The sequence below is a fragment of the Lithobates pipiens genome, unplaced genomic scaffold, assembly GCF_037356315.1.
Source record: "Lithobates pipiens isolate NorthernLeopardFrog02 unplaced genomic scaffold, aLitPip1_a1.2 Scaffold_16, whole genome shotgun sequence".
NCBI lineage: Eukaryota > Metazoa > Chordata > Amphibia > Anura > Ranidae > Lithobates > Lithobates pipiens.
The window spans coordinates 653,839,313-653,867,073 of NW_027507748.1; the positions used below are offsets into that span (position 1 = coordinate 653,839,313).

The window sequence follows — 27,761 nt, forward strand, 5'->3', positions numbered from 1 at the left end:
AAGGAGGTCAAATGTAACTGCCAATGAACTATTATAGATATCAGAAGTGTCTCAAACTGATCTGAAATGCAAGCAGAATGCCCAAGAGCCAAAAGCCTATTCACACAGTCCTTTATTCTGCATGAAATGATACTTTGATACAATGTAGTAAGTGTACAGCTTGTATAACAGTGTACATTTGCTGTCCCCTCAAAATAACGCAACACACAGAAATTCATGTTTAAACCACTGGCAACAAAAGTGAGTACACTTTCATGTTCATCCTCTGACATCATAAGTTCATGAATGACATCTTGTGGTACATTCATAAGACAATCATCATATGGATCCAATTCCACATCAGATGGTGTGTCTTCAGCTTCGGCTTCCCCTTCATCTTGCCACAAGTCAGGCCGCGTACACACGGGCGGACTGTTCGCCCAACTTTGTCCGCTGAACAGTGTTTGGGCGGACAGTCCGCTCGTGTGTGGGCTTTCAGCGGACAGTTTCAGCGGACAGTTGGACGGACAAGGTTTTTCGGAAATTCCGTAAAACTGTCCGCTGAAACCTTGTTTCAGCGAACAGTCCGCTCGTGTGTAGGCTTGTTCGTCAAACAAAGTTGCGCGCATGCTCAGAAAGGATTTTCACGCCGAAAGTTATAATGCAGTGTATAGGACGTCGTATTTTTCGTCCCGTCGTACGTGCCGTTCACGTCATCGCGCACGGTTTCAGCAAACTGTTCGTTCGTCATGTGTGTCCATGTCCGTCCATGCTAATTTTGAGCGGACTGTTTGCCGAAACTGTTTGACGGACAAAGTTGGGCGAACAGTCCGCCCGTGTGTACGCGGCCTCATGGTCCTCCATAACATCCAATGAATTTGATATGCCACAGTAAATTGGGCACAATTAGCCATTTTCCTTACCCGGTGTCATGTAACTCTTTAGTGTTACAAGGTCTCAGGTGTGAATGGGGAGCAGCTGTGTTAAATTTGGTATTATTGTTCTCACTCTCTGTCATACTAGTTACTGGAATGTTGTCAACATGGCACCTCATGGCAAAGAACTCTCTGAGGATCTGAAAAAAAGAATTGTTGCTCTACATAAAGATGGCCAAGGCTATAAGAAGATTGCCAAGACCCTGAAACGGAGCTGCAGCACAGTGGCCAAGACCATACAGCAGTTAAATGGGACAGTTTCCAGTTAGAACAGGCCTCGCCATAGTCGACCAAAGAAGTTGATTTGACATGCTCAGTGTCATATCCAGAGGTTGTCTTTGGGAAATAGACGTATGAGTGCTGCCAGCATTGCTGCAAAGGTTGAAAGGGTGGGGGGTCAGCTTGTCAGTGCTCAGACCATAGGCCACACACTGCATCAAATTTGTCTGCATGGCTGTTGTCCCAGAAGGAAGCCTCTTCTAAAGATGATACAGAAAGCCCACAAACAGTTTGCCAAAGACAAGCAGACTAAAGACATGCATTACCGGAACCATGTCCCGTGGTCTGATGAAACCAAGATAAACGTTTTCAGTTCAGATGGTGTCAAGCGTGTGTGTCAACCAGGTGAGGAGTACAAAGACAAGTGTGTCTTGCCTACAGTCAAGCATGGTGGTGGGACTGGGGCTACATGAGTGCTGCTGGCACTGGGGAGCTACAGTTCATTGAGGGAACCATGAATGCCAACATGTACTGTGACATACTGAAGCAGAGCTTGGTCCCCTCCCTTCGGAGACTGGGCTGCAGGGCACTGGGCAGTATTCCAGCATAATGACCCCAAACACAGCTCCAAGACGACCACTGGCCTGCTAAAGAAGCTTAGGGTAAAGGTAATGGACTGGCCAAGCATGTCTCCAGACCTAAACCCTATTGAGCATCTGTGGGGCATCCTCAAACGGAATGTGGTGGAGCGCAAGGTCTATAACATCCACCAGCTCCGTGATGTTGTCATGGAGGAGTGAAAGAGGATTCCAGTGGCAACCTGTGAAGCTCTGGTAAACTCCATGCCCAAGAGGATTAAGGCAGTGCTGGAAAATAATTGTGGCCACACAAAATATTGACATTTTGGGTCCAATTTGGACATTCTAACTTAGGGGTGTACTCACTTTTCTTGCCAGAGGTTTAGACATTAATGGCTGTGTGTTGAGTAATTTTGAGGGGACAGCAAATTTACAATGTTATACAAGCTGTACACTCTCTACTTTATATTGTAGCAAAGTGTAATTTCTTCAGTGTCGTCACATGAAAAGATATAATAAAATGTTTACAAAAATGTGAGGGGTGTACTCACTTTTGTGAGATACTGTATATCAATTGTATTGTGTTCATTCAAATATTACCTGTATTTTTAAAGCTGAAATGGAAGAAAAGCTATATCTTTAAAAATCCTTAACTGTGAACTGACATACCTACAAAATAATTGCAATCCTGTTGTGATAAACATACACAGGTGATGGACCTCCCTGCAGTTTATATTGTAGATGAGTAGTAGAGGTGCCTAAATCACAAGCCTGGATTAACAGAATTCAAAATATTTTGGCACGGATTACAGTTTGCATATGCCTATTGCTACTGAGCACTTAGCCCTTGTACACACGGTCGGACATTCCGACAATCAAATCCGTCGGATTTTGTCCGACGGATTTTGTCCGAAACTGTTGCATACACACAGTCGGACAAAGTTGTCAGAAAATCCGATCATACTTAACGTGATGACGTTATTTCGTTAGCATGGGACTACGTTCAGGCTAGTAGCCAATAGCTTTGGTCTAGGAATTTGATCTGAGCATGCGTGGCACTTTGTCCGATCGGAATTCTCTACACACAATCAGACAAAGTCCGATCGGAACATGTTGTCGGAAAATTTTATAGCCCAGCTGGAAAACTTGGTTCATCGGATACTCAGACGGAAACAGTCCGATGGAGCCCACACACTGTCGGATTATCCGACAACACTGTCCTATCGGACATTGTCCATCGGAATGTCCGACCATGTGCACAAGGGCTTAGAGTTTAACTATCTATAAAATGTAAGACCATATATCCAAGAACTGTATTATAACACCTTCAGAGCTATGTATGCTCACACATATATTAGGTCCATGGCAGTTCTGTCATTTGCGCACTTTGTCAGTAACAGAATTGCTAAAATTCATGGATTGTTATCAAGTGGAGCCACTTCATTCTTGTTTGAACTGGTGATATGTTGCTACCTCTTTGACCACTGAGTAGTGGTGAAGCACCTTCTACTAGTGATAGTGGATTTGGAATTTCAGTGATTCAGGGAATTGTCAGTCTGACATGACCCTAATTCAAAAATGTGAGACCAGAACAGCACCGGCTTTTGGTACACAATGGGCAATAGGTAATCTATTGTATTTCTAAGGCCCATAGTCAGTACTATATTATTACTGTTGTTATGTAAAACACTAAGTATATGAAAGTCCATTTGTACAGAATTTTCTTCTGTTCAGTGGTGAATAGCAACATAATACCAACATGGCAAAGGTAATAGTCATATTTCCACTGTCTGTGCTAGTCCTCATAATAAAGTCTGTAATCTCTAACGTACCTAAAATACAGTAAATCACTGGGGAGTGACTTAGATCACTTTATAATGTGCAATTTTAGCTTCAGGGAGGAGGTTGGGTAACGCTGAGCTGGTCAGGGCCTGGAAGTTTAGGTTTATATGACCACAACAAAAATTCCTCCTTGGTATGTAATGGGCCTTTTATTTTGTTGTGGCCTCACTTAGTTTACAATACATTGACAATAAAGTGATAGATGTGCTGATTTTGTATTGTACTGTATTTGATGTCAAATAATCATGAAATATTTAATACGAGGGGTGTTCAAAAAGTTTCCGCATTATTAAAAAGCATTTAAAAAAGTACAGAAACGTTTGAAGAGCCCTCGTATATTGCTTCCAACCATGTTATGTGTATCTTATTTCAGTTCATAAAAGCATGCGTGTATGGCTGAAATAAATCATAGCTCACAGGATGGGCAAAACGTGATGAACAGACCTCAGACCAGTGCAGTTTAGTCAAAATATAGCTATTACTGTAATAATAATTATTAAAAGAAACCTTTAGAAAGTCCACCAAAAACAGACCAAATGCTGCCAGCTAACTTTTTTATTTTTTTTGCCTCTCTATGGCTCATATGGCAACAATTCTTAACATTGCTTCTTGCCACCTTCAAGTCTAACTTTCCCTTCTGCAGAAGGGGGAGACCCAGAGGTAGTACTAATTTTTCCAATACATTAAATATAGTAAAATTACATTGATGTAGGTTAATGAACCTGGAAATGTAAATCACTCTGATCTTTCTGCAATCCTCTAAATAATTTAATTAAACAAAAATCAGCTAAGTATTCTGTTTGTTGGCATCTGAGGAAGGTTGTGGCGTCCTTGGATGGTCTAGCCCTCTAAGGTACCAGAAACATGTAAATCATTTGCTAGGAGATGATATCACTGGTGTCCTAATTCATAAAATTATATTTACATTAAATACTATAAAGCAAAAATGGTCCATACATAAGTAAATGTTCCCTAGGTCTAGACACTAGATCAGTTGGTCGTGCAAAAGAGGTATAAGTCATGGTTAGCCTATGCAGAACGAAGATGAAGGGTGAAAGACATACTGCATTGATTTCCAGGGGGAGTTTATCAGGGATAATATAAGAGAGCCTAGGCAAGGTCTTCTAAACTTTTAAATTACAATTTCTTCTACAAACCCTAGGCTGATGGTATCTACAGTAGGGTTGCCACCTCATCCCTTTAATCCAGGACACACATTAATTACACAGGTTCTGTGGCTGATTATGGTGGCAATTAATCTCACTTGGTGCCTTATCTGCAATAAATTAGCCTCAGAACCTCTGTAATTAATATATGTCCTGGATTAAAGGGATGATGTGGCAATACTAATCTACAGAGGTGTCTTATCCATAGGCCTTTTGTGCTTTGAACCTGAAAATAGCTAGATTGGATGACTGACTGTCACATCATGTACAGTAGACCTTTAATTTCAGTGATGTGTTACCAGATCATTTAGGCCTTAACTATGCAGGTGGTGTTTAGTTATACTATCCACACATGCAACATACAAGCTGCATGATAATACCTGCTTACTATTGCTTCTGCAGTAAGCCAGGAGGGTAATTCAATTGATAAAAGCTGTGCATCTGTCTGTAGGAAGGAAGGCACTTGTAAGCAGTTGGTGACTGATGAGGCTATGTCAATACAGTGGAGGCTTCTCTGTGCCCATTTTCTGGTAACACATGAAACATGGAGTAGTGTACAATTTGTAGTTGTGGAGCCATTCATTTTGAATGGCCACCCACCACAATTTACATGCACTATAGTGCATTACAAAGCATAGGGTGAATCAATTGCAACATGTATAGCCTGCATTGTGGTGCCTGGGTAGCCCAATCAAAAGAGAAAGGGCTGCCTTAATGCAATACATGTTCACGTACGTGATAATACACCTCACCACAAGGGAAAGTCTGAATCTGGCCTTGTTGCATATTGTACTATGCTCTTCTGATGAACTTGGGTCTCTAAGGTTGCATTTTGACCTCGATTGACCATGTAACATTATGTTATCATTTATGGTAACTAAAACAAGGTACACTTTTTACTGCATTTCTAGTGCATAAATGCAGTTATTATACAGTGACTGCAGTACAAATGTCCTACACTATTACATAAGTATGTAGGTGCCCTACCCAAGTGGACATATTCACCTTTGCTATGCTTTCCTGATTCTCTGCTCAGCCACTGGGAAGGAAGCAAGGAAACCCTGTTTTAAGCCGTAAGTCACTCTTGTAGAAGCTTGCATAGGGCAGAGGACATTCCTCCCCTCTATATGACAGCACTGCCGTCATTAAGCTTCAGAATAAGAGAAAGAAGAGTGAGTACATGTACTAGTTAGGCTGCAAAGTACATTTTCTTTTGGCTTCTGTAATCAAGGGAGCAGAGATTGTTTGGCCTTGTCTGTTCAGAGTTTCACATACTGAGAGTTTTGATGGCTTCTGCCTGCATCTAAAAGAAGCATAGGGAGGGAGAATTTAAAAAATGGCCAGTCTGAATATTGATCAGGGCCTAGCCAATCCCTGGGGAGGTGCGCCCAGATGGTGGCTGAGCAGTTAAATAGTCTGTAACACTGGAAAGATCATCTTTCCCCAGAAAGTTCTCAGCCTCAGGGGCTGTTGCCCCTGAGGGAGCTTAAAGTAATATTGAAGTCTGATTCTTTTTCAAATGAACAAACATGTTATACTTACCTGCTCTGTGCAGTGGTTTTGCACAGAGCAGCCCTGATCCTCTTCTTCTCAGGTGCCCCCACTGGCATTCCTGGCCCCTCCCACCTGCTAAGAGCCCCCACAGCAAGCAGCTTGCTATGGGGGCACCCAAGCAGGCTCTCACCCAAGCTGCAGCTCTCATGTCCACTCACATACAGAGCCACTCGAGAGATCATTCACACACATGATCACTGAAGAGATCATCTTTCCCCAGGAAGTTCTCAGCCTCAGGGGGCTGTTGCCCCTGAGACAGCTTAAATAAATATTGAAGCCTGATTCTTTTTCAAATGAACAAACATGTTATACTTAACCGTTCTGTGCAGTGGTTTTGCACAGAGCAGCCCTGATCCTCTTCTTCTCAGGTCCCCCCGCCGGCATTCCTGGCCCCTCCCTCCTGCTAAGTGCTCCCACAGCAAGCAGCTTGCTATGGGGGCACCTAAGCAGGCTCTCACCCAAGCTGCAGCTCTCTTGTCCATTCACACACAGAGCCACAGCTTCATTGGCTCACTGGTTGTGATTGACAGCAGCGAGAGCCAATGGCTCCTGCTGCTGTCTAAGCCAATGAGAAGGGAGAGTCCCCAGAAAGCTGAGGCTCTTATGCACATCGCTGGATCGAGCTGAGGATTGGGTAAGTATTAGGAGGGCAGCTGCACACAGAAGGTTTTTTTCTTAATGCATAGAATAAATGAAGGTAAAAAAACATTGTGTCTTTACAATCACTTTAAGGACTGGGTTGCTGTTCTTCAAAGTTTCAGGAGCTGCAGTACTGGGCCCTAGAAGCAACCTGGACCTGACAGAAAACTTTCTTCAAAGGATCTGGTCTGGAGAAAGATTGCCTTTCTCATTGAGTGGTGTCTGTACGAAGCTGAAAGGAAGCAGCTGTCCTGGGGACTTGTAAGTAAAGACCCTCCAAGTTATCCCTGTGGCTGTATAGTGTTCTAAGGATTACACTGGGTACCAGCAGTTATACATTGGAACAAGATAACCAGATGCCAGAATAATTTACCCCCATGGTCTTTAGCTGTAAGTGAATAGACTGTTTAGTATTCACATTTACTTTGGGAGTAGACTGTCCTCTGTAATTTGCTATTCGTTTTGGAGTATCCCAAGTTCTTCAAGCAATAAATCTTATAAAGGCATACCCTAGACTGTTTATTGGAGCTAAAGTGAATGGATGGTTGCTTGGGTGACTGGCGGCCTCTGGACTGTTTGGGGAAGAACCAGTTAAATTCAGAGGCCCTTGCGGGGTAGCACTGCACAAATGCTCCTCCATACTTGGAAGTGTAGGGTATTTTCTTCACTTACAATGGCTGAGCAGAGGGACAGGGGGGTGTGCTGCTTGGGACAATAACATTAATTCGAACTTGTTTTTCTCCTGCATGGAGAAAGCACAGATTGGCTTTAATGTAATTTTTACTTTCAAACATTTTTCTTTGAGCTGGTCCCTGACACAAAAGGGCTGACAAATGTGCAGACATGATCCAAGTGCCCATGCCTTGACGATGTGCCACCTGTCACATGAACGTGTACTCTTGGACAAAGAGCTGGAAGGAAGAAGAAAGAGCAAATGCAGGAAAATAAGTGATCAAACAAGATTTTCAAACTTGAACCTTTTCTGAGAGGTCTTTAAATCTAAACTCCGGGCACAAAACCTTTAAATAGTCACAAAGGATATAAATTCACTTTGTGTGCAGCAAATACCTTTGCAAAAACAGATATCACCCTGTAAAATTCGTAGTGACTGGGCTGTATACTAACTATGCCGGGAGCAGACCAATGGGAGGGACCCAGCAGGCCCACCCACTATAGGCTGCTTGCCGAAAACTATAGAAGGATCGGATACATGCCCAGTCACCCTGCACAAGGAGATAGAAAGCAAATTGCCCTTGTTTTAATAACAAAAAATTCCTGCAAACAGTTCAAAGTTCAACAGTTTCATGATGGATTTGTGCACATCTATGGAAGAAATACACAATGGACACCAAGAATCAAGTAACAATACCCATACCTCTTATATTTAGACAATATTTTTTGTCTGTCTTTTAGTTTAAAAACACTGGGTCAGATGATAATCATTGCATGTTCATAGCCAGGTCTATAATGAAAATCCTGATTTTGCCTCTAGCTAGCTAATATTATGAGAAAGCCAAACTTCGAGGCTCATTAAAGGTTATAAATATTTGATGTTGTATCACAATCTTCCAGTAATTATCAAACTGTTGATTAACCAGGATTTTAAATATTATTACCCTAACAGCCCCAGTGGCCATTTAATGTTGATGAAGCCCTAATTGTGTACTGTATCCGCCGTGACAAGTCTTGCATTGCAGAATGAAAATCCAGACACTATGCCGCTTGCATATTCATAAGCAATACTATAGAAAATCCTCTCTTATCTCCAGCTGCCTGGAGGTTTGTTTAATTTATAAACCACCTTATCGAGTATCCTCCCATCTGTTTCTATTACACCATAGAGAGTTTGTGTATTATGGAAAAAAAGTGAAGGTTTAAGTGTATCAGACGGTGAAAGTAAAAAAAAAAGTAGACTTGTCTTTAGTTAAAACCTATAAAATTTGGGCACTCAATTAATAGTAGTCACACAGTGATATCAGATGTTTTACTTAATCTCCTGGAAAGTTCTGGGAGTTCACCAATCTGGGCCATTTAATACACTCCTGGAAAGTTCTGGGAGTTCACCAATCTGGGTCATTTAATACACATATGTAGATGTTGAGTTGTAAAGTCTAATCTCATGACCCCCTGACCGCCCTTCCCCTGGTAGGGGCCTCCAATATTTAGAGAGGCTGAGACTGTTGCATAGACGCACACGGCAGAGCTTCAACTTTGCAGTTGGAAGTAGCCATCAGCAAAATGGCTACTCTTAAATCAGGAGCTACCAGGGCACCAGATTAATAAAGTCTGTTCAAGCACCATTTCTGCCTGCTCAGATCTGCTTCAGGGCTTTAGTTAAGGCCAGATGCATTTCAAAGGCTATTCACAAGAACTATTTTCTTTATGGGCAGACAGGTGGGTTGAATAATTCATAACTACTACCTTCTAAGTGAGATCTCTTGGTTGAAGTTTAGCACAACCCCAGAGGCAGCAGTTGCAAAGCCAAGCAAGGAAGTCTCAAACCTGTTGCATTCTCCCAAATTAATTCAAAGAGAGAATCCATCAGTGAGTGGGTGACTTTTTTTTATTGTATGAGACAGCTGGCTGGATTTGGGAATTCAGAGAAGAGATGTTGCTGCCGGAGTCTTCAAGTGATATAGGAATATATAACCCAGCCAGTGATTCTACCCTGCAGTAACCAGACTAAAGATACATACCAGCATATAAACTACTATAACTGATATTTCATTTTGCAGAGTGCTGTGTAGTCCTGTGTGGATTGCACACATGCCTAATCACCCTCTGAAGTATATTTACTGATAAAGAGAGAGGTATCAAATGATTGTTCTTTTTGCCACCAACTTGGGTCAAAGTGACAGGTTCTCTTGTAAGAACTATGGTACCCCTACCCACTGATACTCACTTTTCCTGTGCTTCCCCATAACTTTGTTCCACCATCAGAGCTAGGAATCCTAACCCTGTGTAAGCTTCAAGCTGATTGGTGCTGGAGCATAGACAGGGCTAACATTCTCCTCCTCTTTATATGACACTGTTGAAGCCTAATCACTACCAAGGGAGGTCACAGTCTCCACCATATTCAGAAGTATTTACAGAAAGAAGTGCAACAAAGTTGAGAAATAGTAGGCAGGGAGATGTTCTTGCAACAGTAACAAAGTAACAGATTCTCTGTTCCAGGGTGAGAGCACATGGAAGATTATCCAATGCACTCTGCATACACAGATGGAAGGAGGTGGTACATGAAAATATGATTATTGTGTTTCACTGCTCACTATCTCCTCCAGAGAGCAATGAACAAGAGACATTAGGGGTATACTTTTCTACCACGCCCTGTAAGCTCATCTAACACCTTGAGAGAAGCACCCCTCACAGTACTGCACCCACCTTGAATTCCTTCTCAATATTAGCTAATACAGCCAACTCATTACTGAGCTCCAAAGCTGTCATAACAGGGTCTTCGCTGGACAACGATAGATAGGCAGGACTTGCAAGTCCCTTATATGCATTGATCCTGGACCTGGAGTGGCTAAAGGCGTCATATTTTTGTTTTTCACTACATTCACTGCATTTACAAAAATAATCGTGAGGCCTCTCAATTCGGGCTCCCTTTCTCAGAAGGGTGTGAACTATTTCATATTCCTGACAGTGAGCAGCCAAAATAATAGGCGTGATATCTTGAGAAAATCTAGTTCCATCTTCATCGTAGGCATAGAAATCGTCGTGTTGGAATTCCGACTGGCTAGGACTCGTTGTAAGCCGCTTGCCTTCAGCAAATGACCGATGGCCAAGAATAGCCTCTACTATCCTTACATATCCTTTACTGATCGCTAAAAGCAAAGCATCTCCCACCCGTGCCAAGTTTTCCTTCTTCAGTAAAAGTTCTGTAATTTCCAAGTGCTCATTGGCAACTGCTAACTGCAAAGCATTCTGGCCCATGTAATCCACACAGTTGACATTTAAAGAGTGACATTCTTCAATCATCTTCCGAACCACAGGAATGTTCCCGTATTCTGCAGCATCCAAAAAACGCTCCTCTTCTGCTGATAGGCTGGTAGAACGGTCACTGAACATATAAGCTGGCCCTCGGTTAGTTTGCCTCCTGTTTTTCTCCCGAAGTAATGTCTGCCTCCGATGCGACAATTTGTTTTGCCTGTGCAAGACAATAAAAAGAACCAAAACAATTATAAGTGGGATACAAAGAAAATTTCCAGACAAGGTATTCAATGTTACAAAGAAAAAGAACCAAGGAACATGAGTTTTTCTTTTGAAGAAAACCAACAACTTATTTAATGAAAAATGTTATCCCATTGATTGTTTTTTTCATATGATGGTACACTGAGGGTATTTCCCATGGTTGGCTGCACCCCATAAAATATGTATTGGATGGTGACTATAATCTCTATGTGCATTGAGGTACAGTATAGTTGAACTAATGGAAGATAAAATTGACACTGTATATTCATTTTCATGAATTCAATTTAAAAAAAGCTGTTTTGTCATATGGAAACAGTAAAGATACCCCTACATTTACTACCACTTCAAATCCATGAAATTAGTATCAAATGTTCCACACGAGGTTCCAATTATTAGACCCTCCTTAGGTAGTATGCAGACATATAGGGTCTGGTGTTCTCTTTGCTTTTGATGTGTGTGGTGTCATCATGCCAAGATCAATAGAGGCCTTCAGTAAGAAGGTAACCTAGGAGTCAGGAAAGGGATTAAAAAATATTGGCAAATGATTTGAAATTCCATTTCTCTTCACAGTAAGGAAAAATCTACATGAGGGGTAGATTTCACACAACTGCTAATTTATTCAGGACTTGCAAGCCCAGCAAATTGAACCCAAACATGTTCTTGCAGCTGCATTTACAATCAGAAAGAGATTGCACCAATTCCTTTTGCATGAGAGGTGTATAAAGAAAAAGCCTTTGCTGCCCAAAAAGAACATTAGGCTTATGCTGGGCATAGATGGATTGAAATTCAGTTAGTTCAGCAGAAAATGGTCAAATTTCAATCTCTGTGTGGCTGTTTCTGTTCTACAGAAGTCGATCGCTAGATCAACTTCTGTCGAATGGACACACTGGAAAACATTGTTGATTGGTGGCTGCAGTCTCTGATTAGTGTATTCTGATGGTAGTGGGAGAATATCCTGGCTTTCCCAATCCACCTCACTTGTGTGGATGAAGGAATCTGTTTTTTTTTTCATTCAGCCAACAAAAATAACTGTCTTTTCCCAGCATACGGTATAACATAAAGGCCTTCTGGAACAAAGTGCTGAAGATTGATCAATAAAAGACAGAGTTGTTTTTTTCACAGTAACAGTAGACATGTTTACTAGAAACGGAAGGCAATATTTCAGGAGAATAATTTCATAACAACTGTGAAGCATTGTGGTGAATATGTTATTACTTGGGATTGCTTTGCAGCTTTGATCAACAATATATTCTACCTCATTAAAAAAAAGGGGGTTGATGAGAATGTGATACCTAGATGAGGATTTACTAGAACTGGTGCACAAAGAATTTGGTGTAGCTGTGCTTAGTAACCAGCTTCTAACTTCAGCTCTCCCCTCATCCATCCAAAAGTTGAAGCTGAACCTAAAGTGGGTCTTTCAGCGCCATAATGATCTGAAACATGCTACACAATTTACCAAGGAATGGCTTAAATAGAGAAAATGGAGGGTTATGGACTGCCTTATGCTGTGTACACACGATTGGAAAAAGCTGATGGTTTTCCCGACAGAATTCCGACGGGATTTCGCTCAAGCTGTCTTGCATACACACGTTCACACAAAAGTTCTCGGAACTTTCGACTGTCAAGAACGCGTTGACATATAACACTACGACGAGCCGAGAAAATGAATTTCAATGCTTCCAAGCATGCGTCAAATTGTTTCCGAACATGCGTAGGAATTTTGCGCGTCAGAATTTGTAAAGACAATTTTTTTCCGACCGAAAAATTGAGAACATGCTCTCAATCTTTTGCTGGTCGAAATTCCGCCAGCAAAAGTCAGATGGAGCATACACACGGTCACATTTTCTGACCAAAATCTCTCACCTGTCTTTTGCTGCCCGAATTTCTGATCGTGTGTACGGGCATTACTCAATGATCTGACATCTTGGAACTAAAGGAACTTCGCATTGAGAAGTGGTCAAAAACTGGTGGACAGTTTTATAAAATGGCTACAGGAAGTCATTTCTGCCAGTGCAATGCTGCAATGCCAGCTGTTAAAGCCAAGGTTATACCTACTTTTTCTACAGCTCTCTACTAAATCTATTGATATTTTTGTTACATAAATTATTGAAAATGCTTTTATTCTTGTATTCCATTTCAAGTATATGCCTTTGATTTGTAAAAAAGTCAACCATTTTTATGGGTTACATGACGGTAGTTTCCAACACTTATTGACAATCATCTATGGGGTCTCTGAAACTTCAGGCTATTCCAGGAAAATAGAGGAAGATATAAAACAGAACTGTCAGTTCCTGACACACTGACATATGGATGAAGGAATAGGAAAAGGCATAGCAGTGAACTTCTAAGCCAAAATATATATCACTAGGTTTTACATATTAAGTGGCCCAAATAAAAAATGGTCTATTACACTTGCAGCAAATAGGGAAGAGAGGAGTGATTTTGAGAGCCAAGTTCAATGAGCTGCTTGAAAATTCATTGGAGAAAACTATCAACTTTTTTTCCTTTATTTTTTTATTTATTTAGAGGGTAATTGTAGAGTAAATTTAGGATACTTAGTGATTTTTCATTATATATGTAGCACTAGCCCTATAATATCTGGTTCCTCTACTCCTGCACAGCCAGGCAATAAGCATTCTCCGCTTGCATCCAAACACAAAAAGTCAACCCTTGGCTTTGTTTTTATGTTTTATTAGGGATAACAACTTGAATGGGGTGAAGGAAAATATGGAATGTCCAACTTGAATCTTAGAATAAAAACCATGGATAACTTCTTCCTTATGTACAAAGTGTGCTGATGTACATTTTAGAAATTTATATATGGGTAAGATTGTCGCTGTTAAGTGTTACCAATGTGACAGAATATGTTAATAAAAATCCTTGGAAGATTAAGTGAAAAATAGAATAAAAAAACAAACAAAAAAAAAATCTAAAATAAAAAAAGTTGTACTGTCACTTTAAGACATCATCATATAAGATGCAAATATGTTAAATGGGCAAACACACTTGATCAATGAGTATGTGTCCATTTTATTGGTGATTCCAAAGTGCATAGATCAGCAAAAGAACATCAACATATAGAATCCGTTCAATTTTATTTTTTATTTTTTTAAATTTATTTTAGTTCAGAAAAAACAGTGGTAAAGTGAAAAAATTCTTTTAATTGACAAATTTGGTGACTATTCACATGTGCTCCTCCATCAGGTCCACACTCACCAAAGGGATATACCCCTGCAGGGGTAAAAGGCCTCACAATGGAGTCAGCTCTATGTCCTGTGTTCCCTTTGGCATCCACAATCTTTCAATATACTCACATATAGATGGATAAGAAAAAAGGGTGATTCCATCGTGTAAATCCCTAAATAAAAGTTTATTGCATAAAAGTTTAGTAAAAAGCACTGATAGCAGTGCCAAAAGGTAGTACACAATTTACAACAAAATGTTCCACAGACCAGAAACTCTGAAACCGGAAGTGACGCTGAGCTTCACCCTGCGCGTTTTGTCATGCAGACGTCATCAGGATGCAGGGGTACATCCCTTTGGTGAGTGTGGACCTGAGGGGGAGCACGTGTGAAGAGTCACCAAATTTGTCGATTAAAATATTTTTTTAACTTTATCACTATTTTTTATAAACTGGATGGATTCTATATGTCGATGTTCTTTTGCTGATCTATGTACTTTGGAATCACTAAAGAAATGGACACTTGTTGAACACATACTCATTGATCTTTTTTTAACACTTTATTAAGTGTATTTGCACATTTAACACATTTGCACCTTATATGATGATGTTTTAAAGTGACAGTAGACCTTTTTTAATTTTTTATTTTATTATTATTTTTTCATTCTATTTTTCTTTTAATCTTCCAAGGATTTTTATTAAAATACCCTGTCACATTGTTAACACTTAGCAGGGCCAATCTTACTCATATTTACATTTCTCATATTCCTTCACTGATCCCACACCGGTGGGTACAACTGAGGTAGGCTGCAGCTAATTTTCATGTCCTGGAGCGGAACACTATATTGTTTTTTAAAAGGTTCCTTTGCCTGCACTATTCTAGTAGCACACTAGATGGTGCTACATATATTATCATTATGTTTTAATGTTTATTATTCCAAGTGATGCAGGCTCATAATCTACGTTGACATATTCTGCGTTAAGGAAGCTCAATCATTTTTATTGAACTGCCAAACCATAAAAAAAAATGTACTTTCACTATTTTTGAGAACACAGCCCCTCACAACGTACAGCCATGGGCAAAAGTTTTGAGAATGACACAAATATAAATCTCTGCTGCTTCAGTGTTTTTAGATCTTTTTGTCAGATGTTACTATGTTATAAGCATTTCATAAGTGTCAACTAGACATGTGCAGAGTAAAATATTTCGTTTCGGAATTTAGTTTTCGTCCGAAAACTTAATTTATTTAGTTACTCCCGAAATTCGTTTTTATTTATTTCGTTTTTCGTTCAAAAATTGCATTCGTCCGAAAATCCACATGAATTACGGTCGAATCTGTCTTGGAAGGCTTATGGTGTCTGTCGAATGTATAAAGAAGATTCGACGGAGCTAACTATATAGCATACTTTAGAACCCTATTAAAGTCTATGGGACTCCAACGTTCAAAATCTAAAGTGCTAAGTTTAAAGGCTAATTTGCAAGTTACTGTCCTAAAAAGTGTTTGGGGACCCGGGTCCTGCCCCAGGGGACATGTATCAATGCAAAAAAAAGTTTTAAAAACTGCAGTTTTTTCGGGAGCAGTGATTTTAATAATGATTAAAGTGAAACAATAAAAGTGTAATATTCCTTTAAATTTCGTAGGGGGGGGGGTTGTCTATAGTATGCCTGTGAAGGGGCGCATGTTTCCCGTGCTTAGAACTGTCCCTGCACAAAGTGTCATTTATGCAGGAAAAAAAGTCCTTTAAAATCACTCGCAGCTATTATGAATTGTCGGCTCCGTAATACAGAGAACACTCATTGAAAGTCATTGATAAAAAAATAAATAAATAAATGTAAAAAAAAGCGTGGGGGTCCCCCAAATTCAATTACCAGGCCCTTCAGGTCTGGTATGGATATTAAGGGGAACCCTGCCTCAAATTTAAGAAAAAATTTGACGTGGGGTTCCCCCTAAATATCCATAACCAGACCCTTCAGGTCTGGTATGGATATTAAGGGGAACCCCGCATCAAATTAAAAAAAAAATGACGTGGGGTTCCCCCTAAAAATCCATACCAGACCCTTTATCTGAGCACGCAACCTGGCAGGCCGCAGGAAAAGAGGGGGGGACGAGAGAGCGGCCCCCCCTCCCTCCTGAACCGTACCAGGCCACATGCCCTCAACATTGGGAGAATGCTTTGGGGGTCCGTGACCCCTCAAAGCACCTTGTCCCCATGTTGATGAGGACAAGGGCCTCATCCCCACAACCCTGGCCGGTGGTTGTGGAGGTCTGCGGGCGGGGGGCTTATCAGAATCTGGAAGCCCCCTTTAACAAGGGGACCCCCAGATCCCGGCCCCCCCTGTTTGAAATGGTAAGGGGGTACAAAAGTACCCCTACCATTTCACAAAGAAAGTGTAAAAAATGGTTAAATAAAACAAACACACTTTTGAAAAATTCCTTTATTAAAAATAAAAAAATAAAAAAAAGATTCCAGCGGCGGTAATCCACTCTTGCTATCCAGCGACGGACGGTCATCTCTCCAGCGATGGCTCATCTCATCCAGCGCAGCGATCCATCCTTCTTCTGTCTCCTCCACGGAGACACTGCAGGCATTCCGGCGGCTGACGTTTCTTATATACGGAGGGCGGGGCCACCCATCACCTGACCCCGCCCCCCTCTGACGCAAGGGGAAACCCGGGGTTCCCCGTGACGTGTGGGTGACCCCGCCCCCCTCTGATGTAACGGAAACCTGCCTGTGTTACATCAGAGGGGTGCGGGTCACCCCTACGTCACAGGGAACCCCGGGTTTCCCCTTGCGTCAGAGGGGGGCGGGGTCAGGTGACGGGTGGCCCCGCCCTCCGTATATAAGAAACGTCAGCCGCCGGAATGCCTGCAGTGTCTCCGTGGAGGAGACAGAAGAAGGATGGATCGCTGCGCTGGATGAGATGAGACATCGCTGGAGAGATGACCGTCCGTCGCTGGATAGCAAGAGTGGATTACCGCCGCTGGAATCTTTTTTTTATTTTTAATAAAGGAATTTTTCAAAAGTGTGTTTGTTTTATTTAACCATTTTTTACACTTTCTTTGTGAAATGGTAGGGGTACTTTTGTACCCCCTTACCATTTCAAACAGGGGGGGGCCGGGATCTGGGGGTCCCCTTGTTAAAGGGGGCTTCCAGATTCTGATAAGCCCCCCGCCCGCAGACCTCCACAACCACCGGCCAGGGTTGTGGGGATGAGGCCCTTGTCCTCATCAACATGGGGACAAGGTGCTTTGAGGGGTCACGGACCCCCAAAGCATCCTCCCAATGTTGAGGGCATGTTGCCTGGTACGGTTCAGGAGGGAGGGGGGGCCGCTCTCTCGTCCCCCCCTCTTTTCCTGCGGCCTGCCAGGTTGCGTGCTCGGATAAAGGGTCACGTATGGATTTTTAGGGGGAACCCCACGTCAATTTTTTTTTAATTTGATGCGGGGTTCCCCTTAATATCCATACCAGACCTGAAGGGTCTGGTTATGGATATTTAGGGGGAACCCCACGTCAAATTTTTTCTTAAATTTGAGGCAGGGTTCCCCTTAATATCCATACCAGACCTGAAGGGCCTGGTAATTGAATTTGGGGGACCCCCACGCTTATTTATTTATTTATTTATTTATTTTTTTATCAATGACTTTCAATGAGTGTTCTCTGTATTACGGAGCCGACAATTCATAATAGCTGCGAGTGATTTTAAAGGACTTTTTTTCCTGCATAAATGACACTTTGTGCAGGGACAATTCTAAGCACGGGAAACATGCGCCCCTTCACAGGCATACTATAGACACCCCCCCCCCTACGAAATTTAAAGGAATATTACACTTTTATTGTTTCACTTTAATCATTATTAAAATCACTGCTCCCGAAAAAACGGCCGTTTTTTAAAACTTTTTTTTGCATTGATACATGTCCCCTGGGGCAGGACCCGGGTCCCCAAACACTTTTTAGGACAGTAACTTGCAGAATCTTTTCTCCCTGTCAAATCTTTTTTCTCTGTCGAATATTTTCTCTATATAATCTTGGACTAATAGAGGTAAGGTTAGGCACATTCGACCACAGGTTCTATAGACACAGATTGTTGTCAGAGTCATGTCGAATCTCCTATTCTATATCGAACTGTTGTAACAATGAAAACGAAAATAAAGCATTTATTTATGTCGGATCTTTCATTTTTCGGATTTTGTGCTTTCGTTATCATTTGTCAAAACGAAAACGAAAATAGCTGAAATTCGGACGAAAATGCATTCGGACGAAAACGAATGCACATGTCTAGTGTCAACGGCTTTTATTGACAATTACACTAAGTTTATGCAAAAAGTTAATATTTACAATGTTGACCCTTCTTTTTCAAGACCTCTGCAATTCGCCCTGGCACGCTGTCAATCAACTTCTAGGCCAAATCCTGACTGGTGGGAGCCCATTCTTGCATAATCAATGCATGGAGTTTGTCAGAATTTGTGAGTTTTTTTTTTTTGTTCACCCGCCTCTTGAGGATTGACCACAAGTTCTCAATGGGATTAAGGTCTGGGGAGTTTACTGGTTATGGACTCAAACTTTCGATGTTTTGTTCCCCAAGCCACTTAGTTATGGAAAGGTGCTCCATCATTCTGGAAAAGGCATTGTCCATCACCAAACTGTTCTTGGATGATTGGGGGAAGTTGCTCTTGGGGAAAATGTTTGTACCGTTCTCTATTCATTGCTGTGTTTAATCATTGTGAATGAGCCCACGTGAATGGTTGCTGGATGATTTACTGTTGGCATGACATAGGACTGATGGTAGCTCTCACCTTTTCTTCTCCGGACACTGTTTTTTTCTGGATGCCCCAAACAATCATAGAGGAGATTCATCAGAGAAAATTACTTTACCCAGTCCTCAACAGTCCAATTTCTGTACCTTTTGCAGAATATCAGTCTGTCCCTGATGTTTTTCCCAGAGAGAAGTGGCTTCTTCGCTGCCCTTCCAGACACCAGGCCATCCTCCAAAAGTCTTCTCCTCACTGTGCATGCAGATGCACTCACACCTGCCTGATGCAATTCCTTAGCAAGCTCTGCACTGGTGGTCCCCCGATCCCACAGCTGAATCAACTGTAGGAGATGGTCCTGGCACGTGCTGGACTTTCTTGGGCACCCTGCAGCCTTCTTCACAAATGCAGTGGATTATGGGATTAAGTTAATTTTCATGGCAAAGAGGGAGTTTTCAATTAATTGCAATTCATCTGATCACTCTTCATAACATTCTGAAGTATATACAAATTGCCATTATAAAAACTGAGGCAGCAGACATTGTGAAAATTAATATTTGTGTCATTCTAAAAATTTTGGCCAGGGCTGTAGGTGTTCACATTTGTCCTCTTCACATTTCACTTTACCCTCTTTCTCATTAACAATTTAATATATCTTCCCTGAAATTTAGCCACATAGCAAATCATTTTCTACAATAAGATAGAGCGATTTTAAAGCTATTTCCTGTGCATGCTTACCATGACTAAACTCAAAGCTGCCCCAATGACTCTAATGATCAATATTAGCATACGTCCATATCCCAGTTTATTTTCTTGGTGGCACTCAGAGCAGGTGGTCAGTGACTGCTTGTGCTCTGCTGTTATTCCTGCTTGGGTACTGACTGATTGACTGTACTGCATCCAGTGAATGGATCAATTTGTAATGCTAATGATGTGGCAAGGAAAGATCCCACAACAATCTGACAGATGGATATGTAGAAATGCTAGCAGCTGAGGAACTATCTTCTCCCATTTATCCAAATGATGTCACAGCTGTCTGCTGGACTGTGAAATATGATGGAGAGCACCATTCCCAGTGGACACTGGGCCATCATTCACAGTGTGCAGAAACATCTGCGACCTGCTTTCTATTGTGTTTGAAAGGGAAGAATTGTCCCAGGACAGCTTTGCATCTGTACAATAAATATATACAGTAAATGCATTCTTGGATGTAATTGTGTTTCGCCTGTAATCAAAGCATAGGTACTAACATGTTAAAGTCTTACAACTGAGTTGCGGCATCCAAGCTTTTCACATGCAAGCAAGGATCACAAATCATGATCTAGTTCAGCATTAAAATGCTCAGTAAATGTAATATAGATACGTTTGCTTCTTGAATGCAATTTTTCTGTAAGTATTAATTATACAGGTCAGGAAATTATGAATTTACATGAATATTAATAAAGGGAAACCTTAGTGCTGATATTAAAGAGGAAGTAAACCCTGATGGGTTTACTTCCTCTTTGATTCCCTGCAAAGGTAAAGCATAATGGACTACTATGCATCGCATAGTAGTCCATTATGTGTCACTTACCTGACACCGCTGTCACCGCTGTCCCCTGTAGTTCCGATCGTCCATCTTCTTGGTGGGTCTCCGTGGGTCTCGCTGCTCCCGCGCTGTGATTCGCCGGAGCAGCAATGACGTTACTCCTGCGGATGCGCACGGGAGCCGACACTCGCGGCATATCGCCGCGATCTGCGGCTTACCCAGTGCGCCTGCACGCCGCTGTCTACGGTGCATGCGCCATAGACAGCGGTGGCTGTCTTCAGGTAAATATCTCCTAAACTGTATAGGTTTAGGAGATATTTCTTGGACCTGTAGGTCAAAGTGGTTTGTAAGGGTTTACAACTAGTGATGGCCGAACGGTTCGCCCGGCGGTCGTTTCGCGGCGAATTTCCGACATTCGCGGTCCGCACGTTCGAACGCCTTTTTCCGTCGTTCGCCGCGGCGGACTTACGTGTTTAATGTATACAAGAACTTTAACCTTTGGTGACACGTTTATCATGTGATACAGGACAGCCAATTGAGACATGACAGCACATGGACACTTGTACATTCCCCCTAACCTATAAATACACCCGATCCGGTGGCCATTTTACATTCTTTCTTCTGTTACGATAGGGACAGGTTCCTGTGTGGAGTAGGGAGAGATAAACCACTAGCTATTTGGTACACAAAAGTTCTTTTCAGGACTGGTATAGGTGTTAGGTGTTGATAGGTTTGCTGTGCTGCTGATTCTTGCAGCAGCCTGAGTGTCTTTTGTTAGTTTAGAGAAAGGGAAAGGACGGTGTATGCTACAGGGACAGCCAGATTAGTCTTTCATCATCATCATCATCATCATCATCATTAGCTGTTACTATCAAGGTCCACAAAAGAGCTGTTCCAGTAACCACTAATCGTTCTCTTTTTTTGCCAATTTGTATAGGGACAGGAAGGAAGCAGTGTTGTCAGGCAGTGAGGGTAATTTTAAAGACTTGCTGTTATTATTAGTTCCACAAAGGTTCTTTTCAGGACTGGTATCAGTGGTACAGTAATAGGCTTGTACATGTATAATATTCTTTCTTCCAAATATAGAAAGGATATTATACTTGACTGCTGCCCTTCTGCTGCAGTCTGCTAAACATTCACAACTCACTTGTTCCACAAAAGTTCTTATAAGGACTGGTAACTTGGTATAGGGTGCTACGGTACATAGGCTTGAGTGCGGTACAGTCTGCTGTTCTGTAAGGACCGCTATCGGTCCACAATAGATAGGGTTGACGTGCACCACTGCTGACCGCTGCCCTATACTGCAGCAGTCCTTCAGCGGTATAGGGACTGACGTACAGTCTGCTAATCACTAACACACAACCTGCTTGTTCCACAAAAGTTCTTATAAGGACTGGTAACTTGGTATAGGGTGCTACGGTACATAGGCTTGAGTGCGGTACAGTCTGCTGTTCTGTAAGGACCGCTATCGGTCCACAATAGATAGGGTTGACGTGCACCACTGCTGACCGCTGCCCTATACTGCAGCAGTCCTTCAGCGGTATAGGGACTGAGGTACAGTCTGCTAAACACTAATACACAACCTGCTTGGTCCACAAAAGTTCTTATAAGGACTGGTAACTTGGTATAGGGTGCTACGGTACATAGGCTTGAGTGCGGTACAGTCTGCTGTTCTGTAAGGACCGCTATCGGTCCACAATAGATAGGGTTGACGTGCACCACTGCTGACCGCTGCCCTATACTGCAGCAGTCCTTCAGCGGTATAGGGACTGACGTACAGTCTGCTAATCACTAACACACAACCTGCTTGTTCCACAAAAGTTCTTATAAGGACTGGTAACTTGGTATAGGGTGCTACGGTACATAGGCTTGAGTGCGGTACAGTCTGCTGTTCTGTAAGGACCGCTATCGGTCCACAATAGATAGGGTTGACGTGCACCACTGCTGACCGCTGCCCTATACTGCAGCAGTCCTTCAGCGGTATAGGGACTGACGTACAGTCTGCTAATCACTAACACACAACCTGCTTGTTCCACAAAAGTTCTTATAAGGACTGGTAACTTGGTATAGGGTGCTACGGTACATAGGCTTGAGTGCGGTACAGTCTGCTGTTCTGTAAGGACCGCTATCGGTCCACAATAGATAGGGTTGACGTGCACCACTGCTGACCGCTGCCCTATACTGCAGCAGTCCTTCAGCGGTATAGGGACTGAGGTACAGTCTGCTAAACACTAATACACAACCTGCTTGGTCCACAAAAGTTCTTATAAGGACTGGTAACTTGGTATAGGGTGCTACGGTACATAGGCTTGAGTGCGGTACAGTCTGCTGTTCTGTAAGGACCGCTATCGGTCCACAATAGATAGGGTTGACGTGCACCACTGCTGACCGCTGCCCTATACTGCAGCAGTCCTTCAGCGGTATAGGGACTGACGTACAGTCTGCTAAACACTAATACACAACCTGCTTGGTCCACAAAAGTTCTTATAAGGACTGGTAACTTGGTATAGGGTGCTACGGTACATAGGCTTGAGTGCGGTACAGTCTGCTGTTCTGTAAGGACCGCTATCGGTCCACAATAGATAGGGTTGACGTGCACCACTGCTGACCGCTGCCCTATACTGCAGCAGTCCTTCAGCGGTATAGGGACTGAGGTACAGTCTGCTAAACACTAATACACAACCTGCTTGGTCCACAAAAGTTCTTATAAGGACTGGTAACTTGGTATAGGGTGCTACGGTACATAGGCTTGAGTGCGGTACAGTCTGCTGTTCTGTAAGGACCGCTATCGGTCCACAATAGATAGGGTTGACGTGCACCACTGCTGACCGCTGCCCTATACTGCAGCAGTCCTTCAGCGGTATAGGGACTGACGTACAGTCTGCTAAACACTAATACACAACCTGCTTGGTCCACAAAAGTTCTTATAAGGACTGGTAACTTGGTATAGGGTGCTACGGTACATAGGCTTGAGTGCGGTACAGTCTGCTGTTCTGTAAGGACCGCTATCGGTCCACAATAGATAGGGTTGACGTGCACCACTGCTGACCGCTGCCCTATACTGCAGCAGTCCTTCAGCGGTATAGGGACTGAGGTACAGTCTGCTAAACACTAATACACAACCTGCTTGGTCCACAAAAGTTCTTATAAGGACTGGTAACTTGGTATAGGGTGCTACGGTACATAGGCTTGAGTGCGGTACAGTCTGCTGTTCTGTAAGGACCGCTATCGGTCCACAATAGATAGGGTTGACGTGCACCACTGCTGACCGCTGCCCTATACTGCAGCAGTCCTTCAGCGGTATAGGGACTGACGTACAGTCTGCTAAACACTAATACACAACCTGCTTGGTCCACAAAAGTTCTTATAAGGACTGGTAACTTGGTATAGGGTGCTACGGTACATAGGCTTGAGTGCGGTACAGTCTGCTGTTCTGTAAGGACCGCTATCGGTCCACAATAGATAGGGTTGACGTGCACCACTGCTGACCGCTGCCCTATACTGCAGCAGTCCTTCAGCGGTATAGGGACTGAGGTACAGTCTGCTAAACACTAATACACAACCTGCTTGGTCCACAAAAGTTCTTATAAGGACTGGTAACTTGGTATAGGGTGCTACGGTACATAGGCTTGAGTGCGGTACAGTCTGCTGTTCTGTAAGGACCGCTATCGGTCCACAATAGATAGGGTTGACGTGCACCACTGCTGACCGCTGCCCTATACTGCAGCAGTCCTTCAGCGGTATAGGGACTGACGTACAGTCTGCTAAACACTAATACACAACCTGCTTGGTCCACAAAAGTTCTTATAAGGACTGGTAACTTGGTATAGGGTGCTACGGTACATAGGCTTGAGTGCGGTACAGTCTGCTGTTCTGTAAGGACCGCTATAGGTCCACAATAGATAGGGTTGACGTGCACCACTGCTGACCGCTCACCTATACTGCAGCAGTCCTTCAGCGGTATAGGGACTAAGAGTTTTGTCACAGGGTCATTTAAAAAATGACATGCAGAGGAAGAGGCAGGCCCTTCCGCAGGGGTGGTAGGGGTAGGGCAGGAGCAACAGGCTTGAGCCAAAGTGGGAAGTTGCAGAAGGTGCGTTCAATTACTTTAAAGGATGCACCAGACTTGGTTGAGTGGCTCGCTCAGCCTTACTCTTCTGCACCCTCCTCATCCTCTCGATCTGCACCCTCTTCTTCACTCTCTGCTATGTGCACCCCCAAAGACACTACCACCAACAACACGACCACCACCACCACCACCACATACCTTCCGCTTGAGTCACTGGAATTATTTTCCGATCCATATCAAGAGGACATTTCTGATGCGCAGCCACTCTTGGTATTGGATCAGGAAGAGGAGGTAGCAACAAGCGCTACTCAGCAGTCTGACGCCAGTACCCAGATCAGCCCAAGGAGGAGGTTGGTCCCCGGTGTTGCTGCCTACTCCGAGATCTCTACTTATAGCGGTGGGGAAGGTGACGTTGATGATGACGTGTCTAGTGATGTCACGTGGGTGCCCACAAGAGAGGAAGAGGAGGGGAGTTCAGAGGGAGATATGGACCAGCAGATAGGGAGGAGAAGCAGCAATGACTTACATTGCACAGCAGGGACAAAGCAGACTGCAAATGTATCAGGAGCGAGTCATCGACCATGTACGGTCACATCTGGCGCTCCCAGGACACCGGCACATGGCTCCGCAGTGTGGGCTTTTTTTAACGTGTCCGCTGCTGACAATAGCGTTGCCATCTGCAATCTTTGCAGTCAACGCGTTAGTCGCGGTAAGCCCAATACTCACCTAGGGACGACCGCCTTAAGAAGGCACATGAGCAGCCATCACCGAGCCCAGTGGGAGCAACGGAACACACAAAGCCACACTGCAGGCTCTCACCGTCCAGCCTCGTCTTCTACTTCTCCTTCTCCTCTCTCCTCACAATTGTCCTCCACTCCACCTTCCATCACGCCAAGCTCACATTTTTCTGCAAAAAGGCAGGCTTCCGTGGGCCTAATGTTTGAGCGTAAAAAAATGATGATGCCGGATAACCCTCTTGCCCAACGGTTGGCGGCTGGCTTGTCAGAACTCATAGCCCGCCAACTACTGCCATATAAACTGGTGGACTCGGAGGCCTTTCGCAAATTTGTGGCCATTGGAACACCACAATGGAAGGTCCCAGGAAGGAAGTATTTCTCAGAGAAGGGCATCCCAGAGCTATATGGCCATGTTCAGCGGCAAGTGAATGTATCTCTGGCACACAGTGTCGGTGCCAAGATACATCTGACCACAGACACGTGGTCTAGCAAACACGGGCAGGGAAGGTATATCAGTTTTACTGCCCACTGGGTGAACCTTCTGACGGCCGTCAAGCATGTAACCCGTGGCACCCGTGTAGATTTGGTTTTACCGCCACGGATTGCATGCAGGCCTGACTCTTCTTCTCCTCCTCCTACTCCATCCTCCTCCCTCTCCTCCTCAGCTGCCTCCTCCTTTTCCGCTGCTAGCGTCTCTTCCACTGCACCGCCCAAGCTCCCCAGAACCTATTCCACATGCCAGGTGAGACGTTGCCATGCCGTGCTGCGTCTGTTGTGCCTGGAAGCAAAGAGCCACACTGGCCCGGCACTCCTTTCAGCTTTGCGTTCACAGGCAGATGAGTGGCTAACACCGCTCAATTTGACAGTTGGTAAAGTGGTGTGTGACAACGGTGCCAATCTGCTTAGCGCATTGAAACAGGGCAAAATCACGCACGTGCCGTGCATGGCACACGTCTTAAACTTGGTCGTGCAGCGATTCCTTGTCAAATACCCTGGGGTCCAGGACATCTTGCGGCAGGCAAGGAAAATCTCGGCCCATTTCAGAAGATCTTACACGGCCATGGCTCGCCTTGCTGACATTCAGCGGCGACACCATCTGCCGGTCAGACGTCTTATTTGCGATTGCCCGACGCGATGGAACTCAACCTTCTATATGCTTGATAGGCTGCTCCAGCAGAAACGTGCAGTTAACGTCTACCTGTATGAACTCTGCGAAAGAAACGGTTCTGGGGAGCTGGGTTTTTTTTCACCGCGCCAGTGGCTGCTCATGCGCGACACATGCAGACTTCTGCGGCCATTTGAGGAGATCACCAAACTGGTCAGTCGCAGCCATGGCGCCATCAGTGACATGGTACCTTATGCCTTCTTTCTGGAGCGTGCATTGCGTCGTGTCATTGATCAGGCTGTGGAGGAGCAGGAGCGGGAAGATGAGGAAGTCGCAATGCTGGATGAATTCCCAGGGGGGGCTACTCTATCTGAGACAAGTCAACAACAGGAGTCTGATGAGGAGTCAGAGGAGGATGGTGCCGGGGCGGATGAGCAGGAGCAAGAAGAGCATGCTTTAAACCTTTCTGGGATCCCTGTTGTGCGTGGATGGGGAGAGGAGAATGAAGAGGACGACATTATCCTGGATGATGAGCAGGAGCCAGGCCACCACACCGCTTCCACTTTAGTGCAAATGGGGGCCTTCATGCTCCAGTGTTTTAATAGGGACCCCCGTATAAAAAGCATGAGGGTCAAGGACCAGTACTGGGTGGCAACGTACTTAGACCCCCGGTACAAACACAAAATGGCGGAAATGTTACCGCCGTCGCAGAGGGCTGTCAGAATGCAGCACTTCCAGGCCTTGCTTCGAGAAATGCTGCATTCTGCTTTTGCGTGCGCTGGCAGAGGAGCAATTCCCACTCCCAGAGAAGGATTTGCGGGTACCAATCCAACAGCGCCTGCAAGAAGAGGCCGGTTTGAAGATGTGTTGGTGACTTCGGATATGAGGTCATTCTTTCAGCCGACCCATCGACAGGTGTCATCCGGATCCAGCATCAGGGAACGCCTAGACCGTCAGGTGTCCGACTACATTGGGTTAACGGCCGATGTGGACGCTCTGAGGAGTGATGAACCCCTAGACTACTGGGTGGGCAGGCTTGACCTCTGGCCAGAGCTTGCCCAATTTGCAATCGAACTGTTGGCTTGCCCCTCATCCAGTGTCCTGTCCGAAAGGACGTTCAGCGCAGCAGGGGGGATTGTGACCGATAAGCGTACTCGCCTAGCTCACCACAGTGTTAACTACCTCACATTTCTAAAAATGAATGAGGCATGGATCTCGGAGGAATTCAACACATGTGACCAGTAGACCATGTATATGTCTATAAACTATTTTTTTAATCAAGCACAC

At 43.8% G+C, this 27,761-nt stretch overlaps 1 protein-coding gene across 2 annotated transcripts in view; it reads right to left on the reverse strand.

Annotated features, from left to right (window-relative positions):
- The window catches only part of TRPC6 (transient receptor potential cation channel subfamily C member 6), a 363,118-nt gene that overhangs the window by 108,545 nt on the left and 226,812 nt on the right, over positions 1 to 27,761 (reverse strand). For both annotated transcript variants that reach the window (XM_077484400.1, XM_077484401.1), the window contains exon 2: positions 10,294 to 11,059. In XM_077484400.1, coding sequence (XP_077340526.1) covers positions 10,294 to 11,059 — 766 coding nt within the window. The remainder of the gene's footprint in view (positions 1 to 10,293; positions 11,060 to 27,761) is intronic.